This window comes from Seriola lalandi, unplaced genomic scaffold (assembly GCF_002814215.2).
Source record: "Seriola lalandi dorsalis isolate HSWRI2012SDOR001 ecotype SW California unplaced genomic scaffold, Sedor1 jcf7180002055007, whole genome shotgun sequence".
In the NCBI taxonomy this organism is placed as follows: Eukaryota; Metazoa; Chordata; class Actinopteri; order Carangiformes; family Carangidae; genus Seriola; species Seriola lalandi.
In genome coordinates this window covers 156,495-164,449 of record NW_019525550.1, presented here as the reverse complement: position 1 = coordinate 164,449, position 7,955 = coordinate 156,495, and the positions used below count along the sequence as shown (strand labels likewise).

The 7,955-nt window shown below is 45.5% G+C and overlaps 1 protein-coding gene across 1 annotated transcript in view; it reads right to left on the bottom strand.

Moving 5' to 3' along the window:
* The window catches only part of ccdc141 (coiled-coil domain containing 141), a 31,817-nt gene that overhangs the window by 14,063 nt on the left and 9,799 nt on the right, over positions 1 to 7,955 (bottom strand). Inside the window, exons 5-13 of the mRNA XM_087171486.1 lie at positions 6,624 to 7,694; positions 6,353 to 6,472; positions 5,913 to 6,245; positions 5,290 to 5,502; positions 4,950 to 5,123; positions 4,625 to 4,747; positions 3,756 to 3,959; positions 3,500 to 3,673; positions 3,101 to 3,250 (exon numbers count right to left, since the gene is read on the bottom strand). Of these exons, the coding sequence (XP_087027612.1) occupies positions 3,101 to 3,250; positions 3,500 to 3,673; positions 3,756 to 3,959; positions 4,625 to 4,747; positions 4,950 to 5,123; positions 5,290 to 5,502; positions 5,913 to 6,245; positions 6,353 to 6,472; positions 6,624 to 7,694 (2,562 nt within the window). The remainder of the gene's footprint in view (positions 1 to 3,100; positions 3,251 to 3,499; positions 3,674 to 3,755; positions 3,960 to 4,624; positions 4,748 to 4,949; positions 5,124 to 5,289; positions 5,503 to 5,912; positions 6,246 to 6,352; positions 6,473 to 6,623; positions 7,695 to 7,955) is intronic.

The window sequence follows — 7,955 nt, the reverse complement described above, 5'->3', positions numbered from 1 at the left end:
CTTTTTTTTTTTTTTTTTTTTTTTTTTTTTTTTTTTTTTTTTTTTCCAGGTCAGGTGTCTCTCTTTTGTAACCTCTTCTCCCTCCTCTTGTGTGTGATGTCACTTCCTACTCACAATCCTGCCCTGCTACAACTTATGAGGATAACGGTCGGGGACCTTTGTTGCAGCTTGTATCACGATTGCAGCTGAATGCACTGTATGCCCCTGAAGAGGGAGTGACTATTCCCTGAGGTACACCCAGGATCTGATCTGGCTTCCATCAACCATTCCCCAAACTGACACTGATGGTTGCGACCCTGGAGATGGTGTAAATCATGTGAGTGCACATGACTTAGATTCACGTTTACATCACCAAGCTGTCTTTTTTCTTGCTATGTTTTGTCGCATTGCTGCATTTTTTAGTGTATAAAAGGTTTCACCTCATGAAATGTTTAAGAAAAAAATGCAGAGGGTTGTAATGCAACAATAAATGAGATGAGGTATAGAGAATCTTTTTTCCAATAGGTTATAATATAATATGTTCCAATAAGTGCACCCTGAATGTGAAATACTTTGTTCTTAATGTCTGAAGAGTCTCAGTCATCCAGGATTTGGTCATCCAAGAAAAGCTGAATCGAGGGCAACTGGATTTGGTTGTAGATGCTTCAAGATGTTTCACCTCTCATCCAAAAGGCTTCTTCAGTTCTGACTGACCGGTGAGGAGACCCAGGTATTTAAAGGTCGTTATCAAGGCCACTGATGACACTTGGTTCGTTAGTGCTCCTGGTTGTTGCAACGACAGTCGTTGGAGTCGCCTGAAGCCAAGTTTAAATGACAGTTGTTTTTGGAGTCTCTTGGATGAAGAGGTGAAACATCTTCAAGTATCTACAACAGAGTCCAGTCGCCCGCAATTCAACTTTCCTTGGACACTTTGTCCTGAATGTTATCAGTAACGGGCCACAATGATAAGATGATGATCCACTCTGACTCACTCTCTTGATGACTGACTCATAGAGTAACATCAGTGTTTATATATGAAGCTTTTATAAATTGTATTTGTGTTTCCTGTTTGCTTGTAGCAGAAAGTCTCTGACGTCCACCCGAGCTGCTCCTGCAGGTTTCAATGTGCTGGTGACACACAGCACCAGGTGCATGATGGGAAATACCCGCTGGCTGACTCATCCTGTATTTAGCCTCTCTTACCCTCCCTCTCTCTCCCACTGCCATTCCTGCAGCAGCTGCTGCTCTGCTGTTTAATGACACAGCAGACTGAACCAGTAACACCAGTGAAACCAGTAAGTTTAACATTTTGTATTTCCACAGATTTACCTGAAGAGGGCGCCAACTTGTTTATCATTCACCACACCTCATTCAGCAAATACAAAACCTGAGTGCCGCTGAGGTGGGACGAGCAAATATCCACCGTACGACTGTGACGTCAGGAAACACAAATACACCCCGAACATCAGAATGTGGGACAGCAACGTTCACCCAGTGTTAGAGACCTGGTGACATAGAGACTACTCACAAGGCCAGTGGACAAACGACTGCACTGTAAGCTTACTGCTAATGGTGCTAGAAGAAGTCAGTCACATTATTCAAGCCAGAGAAAGAGCCTGATTGTTTTCAGTGAGTTTGTATTTCTTTGTGGTTGTTTTTCGTGTCTGTCATCATTACATACAGAGTCTCTGACCTGTGCTTGGTTCAATAATCAGTTCATGCATATACACATATTTCAGACTTGCCTGCATACTCCGATTCACAGTATTATCTGTGACCTAAAACATCTTTATACTGTATTACAGTACATTTTTATGACATTTGTCAAACACACAGTTCTTATCATCATTGTGAAAAGTCAACGTGCTTCACCTGAGAGATGAAAAATATATTAACTTTATTTCCGTGGAGAATACAGTTTCCTTATAGCAGCACCTAGTGGACATTAGAGGAACTGCAGCTGATACAATCCAGAACCTCAGCTCTGCGTCTTCTAACTTCTGCTGTGACAGCAGCAAAGAACTGTTAGGTCCAGTTTATGATTCAGAGCAGAGACTGACTTCTGCAGCGAGCTGAGAGACTTTATGGACTCCAATAAAATCTAAATGTGTCCAGCTGACTTCAGTTATATTTAGACTGTGATTAAACTGAGCGAGTGGCGGCTTCAGACCACAGTCGTCCAAATTAAGGCTGGGAGAAAAGTTTTTATTTAAAATCTCTCAGTCTATTTGGTGAAACAAGTTAAAAAAGTTTAATTAAAATCAGCTGTGGAGGGTTAACTTTGTTCCAATGTGTTAGTAGTTTAACAATCATGGTATATATAGTATAAGTGAAGATAATTTCTTAATACATTTAAAAGTTTAGACTAATTTCACAGAACATTTCCCGGAAAGAATTATTTAATTTGGTTCTAATTTTAGGGAAAACAGAGACAGAGTTTAATTGGCACACTTCAAAATAATTAAGTTCAATAAAGGAGAGTCTTTGACTCTCAGCCGTCACTGAATAAAATGTTAAACTTGTTCTCAATCAACATGCGTGAATAAATAAATAATTTATTCATATTAACTAGAGCTTAAATTGAGTTTTTCCTTAAAGGAAATTTCAGTTTTTCCTTTAATTCTTTGCAGGAAACATCCTGTGAAAATATCAGAAACAGATCTGGAGTTTAGAATGTGTCAGTAATTATTGATGATGAGGATTATTGATCTGAGCACAGACAGATTGTGCCACAAAGGACCAGGATTCAGACTGGTTCAGAGCTGTCTGCATATTTATAGTGTGACAGACAGACAGCTGGCTGCAGCCCCCCCTGCTGGTCAGAGTGATGAATAACAACATCTGTTATAACACCTCATCGGGTTTGACTCAGGGTTTTCTGGTGTCACAATGCTGGATGGCTTTTAACCATGGTACAGTAGATCACCATGGTAACAGACGCTGCTCCACAGCAGGTTAACTTCAGAGGATCAACCTGTCGACTACTGACCAATCAGATCACAAAAACAAAGCAATCCATGGTGAAGATTAGAGCTCCAGCTCTCAGAGAATCAGACTCACAGCAGCAGCAGAATGTACGACTGTAACTGTGTGACCCCTGACCTCTGACTTGTGACCTCACCTGGTTGATGTCATCGTTGAGCAGGCGGGTCAGCTGCTCTCTGCGGAGTCTCTCCTCACGTCGAGCTGCTTCCTTCAGCCACGAGACACAGAGAGAGTCCAGAGTGAGAAGACGATGGTCGAGCTGCTGCAGCCTGAAACCAGACCAGCCCTGACAGAGGAGGAAGTATCTGTGAGTATTAGTACTGCAACCAGCTGGAAACACTGGAGTATTAGTACTGCAACCAGCTGGAAACACTGCATTCATCCTCCTACATGAGTACAAGTATTATTATCAGCTTCCTGTAGTTACAGTATCACAGTAAAAGTACTTCCTGTCTCCTGTGACTGATCAATGATGTACATGTTGAGGACAGTAATGTTCAGTAAATTATGTGTGTGTGTGTGTGTGTGTTCTTACACTGTGGGTGACGGCGGTGCAGATGTCTGTCTTCAGTGCTGAGGCAGTTTTAAACAGATTCTGGATCTGCTGCTGCTCCTCTTTGTGCCGGTTCAACTGGGTCTCAGCAGAACCACCAGAACCAGTTGGACCAGTTGAAGGGTCTGCAGGGTCTGAGTGCAGCAGTGCCTCCAGCTGGACACACAGAACACAACATGACATGTCCTGCTTCATGTACATCGACAGGTTTTGCTCTGAGATGTCAGAGGACACTGACCCGTCTCACTGTGAGGTGGAAGCTGCTGGTCACGTCCAGGATGGACTCGCTCTGCTGGATCTTGTCCTTCACTCTCTTCTGGAGGTTCAGCAGCTCTGACAGGTCCTCCTCCGTCACTGCTCCTCCCTTCACCTCCAGTCGGTCCTGGACTCCTCTCAGAGTCTCCCAGCTCTTCATCATGTGATCCACCTCAGCGTCCAGTTGCTGTACAAAAGAAGAGAGTTTAACATTTAGGAAGAAAAGTCCTAAAGATACATGAAGGGAGCAGAGACTCGTAAAAGTCCCAGTGGTCCCAACTATCGCAGCACCACCGGTCTCCCCTACAAGTAGACCAAGGAGTCCAGAAGAACCAGATCTCCAAAAGATCCCCGCAATATAAAAGTCCCAGGGGTCCCAGTGTCCTTACAGTCCCCATTGTTCAAAAGACCCAACGGTCCTGACTGTTACAGTCCCGGGAGGTTCTAGCTCTCCCAGTAGTCCCCAACAGTCAGACAGTTCCAGTGGTTCTAACAGTCAAAGGAGGCCCAGGAGTCCCAATGGTCCACTACCGGTAGTCCCTGCAGTCCAAAGGAACCACTGGTCCCAAAAGTCCCAGAAGTCCTAGCAATCCAAAGGAACCAAAGTCAAACCTGCCCAAAGGCCTCAGTCCAAAAGTCAAAATGGTCCCAGTAGTCCCTGTTTTCCCAACAGTAAAAACACACCAAGGAGTCCCACAAGTCCTGGACATCTTACTAGTGCCAATGATCCAAAGGTCCTGGTGGTCTCAGCAGCTCCAGTCCCAACAGTCACAGACTAAAACTCCCAATAGTCCCATGAGTGTCAATAAGTCCCAATAATCAAAGTCCACAGTCCAAACGTTGAACACTCACCATGAAATGTGGTCTGGCCTGGCTGAAGTGCTCCAGCAGCTTGGAGGTCTGCAGGTCTGAACCCAGATCCAACAGAGAACAGGAGTCCAGCAGCTCGGAAACAGACTTCAAGTCCTGCAGGGTCTGAAAACACACATCAACACACAGTCCAATGGTGGAAGAACCCAACACCTGTATTTCAGTACAGATCTGAGGTACTTGTACTTCAGCTGAGTATCTGTATTTTAGATTCATCTCTTTAATTAACTTTACAGCTGTAGTTACTGGTCACGTCCCAGTTTGAGAGACCTCCACCAGTACCACGTTCACACAGTGTAGTTCTGACCTTCAGCAGTCGGTGTCTGAACATCCTGCAGGACTCCAGCTGCTGATGCTGCTGCACCTGGTCATCATGCAGACCCCGCAGCTTGTTCACTTCCTGTTTGGTTCTGTTGAGTTTCTCCATGATCCGCTGGACCACCGAGACCACAGACTGCAGGTCTAACCCCGCCCCTGACACCTGACATTACACACACACACACACACACACACACACACACACACACACACACACACACACACACAGGTGATGTCATTTCTTGTCCTATGATCTCATCACACCACCTGGTCTGATCCGATGTGACCAACAATTCAATCTTAACCCTGACTTCGGGCATTCTGGTTACCAAGGTAACAGTATGGACGTAGTTGTTTCCCAGTTCCTGAGCAGTGACGAGTCTCTGCAGCGTTTCCTCCCAGCATGTCTGGACCTGCTTCTTCTTTAGTGGTGACCTGGAGCTGCTGGTAGTCCTTATGTTACTACGACCAGCTTCCCTCTCCTCCTCCTCCTCTGGTCTCCTCCTGTAGATCTCCCTTAGTTCCTCCATCTCTTCCTCCACCTGGAAAACAGAAGCACCATCAGCTGACAGCCCAGGTCCCTTCATCTTCAAGATTAAATGTTTTGCTGCATCTTACCAATAAATCACAAACGTCACTTCTTTTAAATCTTGTATCATGTTTGTATTTGCTTGTTTGATTGTCTTTTATCACAGCAGCACTTATTGTGATGACTTCTTTATATATTTATTTATTCCAATTAGTTGTTATTGTTTTTAGATGCTTTAACGTCATCTTAAACTTATATTTTAATGTATTTCCACACTTCCGTGACTCTTCAGAGTATTTGGATGATGATACTTCATACTGGACTATTAATAAAATGTTGAATGCAGGACTTGTAATGTTTTTACACTTTTTTTACTGTTTTCAGCCCGTTAGTTGGTGCTGAACCGACCCGAGAGCCTCTGACCTGCTGTGCTGTGTGGAGGAATGTGACGTAGGGTTTCAGCAGCTGCAGGTTTGAGTCGATCTTCCTGTTCAGACTCTCCAGCTCCTTCAGGACCAGATCCACTCGACCTGCCAGTTCAGGACTCGGTGACCCAGCGGCAGGTGGACCGGGCCGAGCAGCGCCGGCTCTGGTCTGGTCTCTTCCCGAGCTGCCTCTCTTCAGCTGCTCTGTCAGGGCCTTCAGGGGGGACAGCTGTCTGCTGGGCTCACTGGGACGCTGGGGACTGGCTCTGCTGGTCTGAGCCTGGATCTGATCCAGGATCTGCTTCAGGTTCTGTGCATCGTGACCTGCAGACTGGAGACAGGAAGAATGACCAATGTCCTCCTCCAGCCTGGATCCATCTTAATGTGTGTGTGTGTGTGTGTGTGTGTGTGTGTGTGTGTGTGTGTGTGTGTGTGTACCTCAGCTTGTGTTTGCAGCTGCAGGTGTGTGTTCAGAGTGTCCTCGGCTTCATGGAGCTGACGTCCTGCTTCAGAGCTGTTAGACAACACACTGCTGCCCTGCTGCACCCAGCTCCACACCTGCAACACACACACACACACACACACACACACACACACACACACACACACACACACACGCACACACACACACACACGCACACATTTCAATAGTTACATGAAGTAGCAGCCTCTTTCATGCTGTCACATCAACTTAAGAAGAAAGTGTCACCTTGTCCACGAGGTGTTCACATGACGACAGCAGCTCTTGCTTCTGATTGGTCAGAAGTGATTGGTGGGCGTGGTCTTCTGGACTTTGACTCTTGGCTCCTGGGTTTCTGGTCTCCTCTGATCTGGATCCAGTCTTCAGATCTAATGTGGATCTGGTCTCCTCTGATGTGGAATCTGACTCCAGGTCTGCCCTAGATCCAGGCTGCAGGTTTCTGGTCTTTTCTGAGTTGGATCTAGGTTTCAGATCTGACCTGAGTTCACGCTTTATATCTGATCTGGATCCTAACTGGAGCTCCACAGTCTTCTCTGATCTGGATTCTGGCTGCAGGTCTTTGTTTTCCTCCGATCTAGATCTAGGCTTCAGATCAGATTTAGATTCAGGCTTTACATCTGGTTTGGATGCTGGCTGGAGATCTCTGGTCTCCTCTGATTTGGAATCTGACTTCAGGTCTGATGTGGATCCCACCTTCAAGTTTAATCTAAATCCAGACCGCAGGTCTCTGATTTCCACTGATCTAGATCTAGGCTTCAGATCTGATCTGGATTCAGACTTTACATCCGGTTTGGATGCTGGCTGGATGTCACTGGTCTCCTCTGGTCTAGATCCAGGCAGCAGATCTGACCTGGATCCAGATGGAACGTCTGATTTGAATCCAGACTGCAGGTCTCTGTTTCCCTCCAGTAAGAAGTCCAGCTTCAGATCTGGTCTGGATTGTGATCTGGAGTTTCTGGTCTCTTCTGACCTAAATTCAGGGTCCACATCTCTGGTTCGATGTGATCTAGATCCAAGCTTCACATCTGATTTGATTCCAGGCTTCAGATCCGATCCGGATTCAGGCTTTAGATCTGATCTTACTCCTAACTCTAAGTTTCTGGTCTCTGATCCAGATCCAGGCCTTACATCTTCTCTGGATCCAGGCTGAAGGTCTCTGGTTTTCTGTGAACTCAGTCTGAGCTTCACATCTAAATTGGATCCTGACTTCAGATCTGACTTGGACTCAGGACCAAGATCTGATCTGGATCCAGACTGAAGGTCTTGGGCCAGGAGTTTGTAAACTGTGAGAGTCCAGTCCTGTGGTGAAGAGAGAGTAGAGAGGGTTTTGGGTTCTGATGGTTTTGGGAAAACCTGTTCAGGATCATGAACTGGATTTTAGGATCCTTGACTCAACGAGGTCTTGTTTTGTTTTCAGTCGACTGAATATTTTTAAATCCAGAGACTGAAACTGAAGGAGGATTTATTTAAAACCTGAGACCAGAACAGACTGAGGACTGAGTTACCCTCCTCTAATATCATCCATCAGCCATCCATCCATTCATTTATTCATCCATCCAT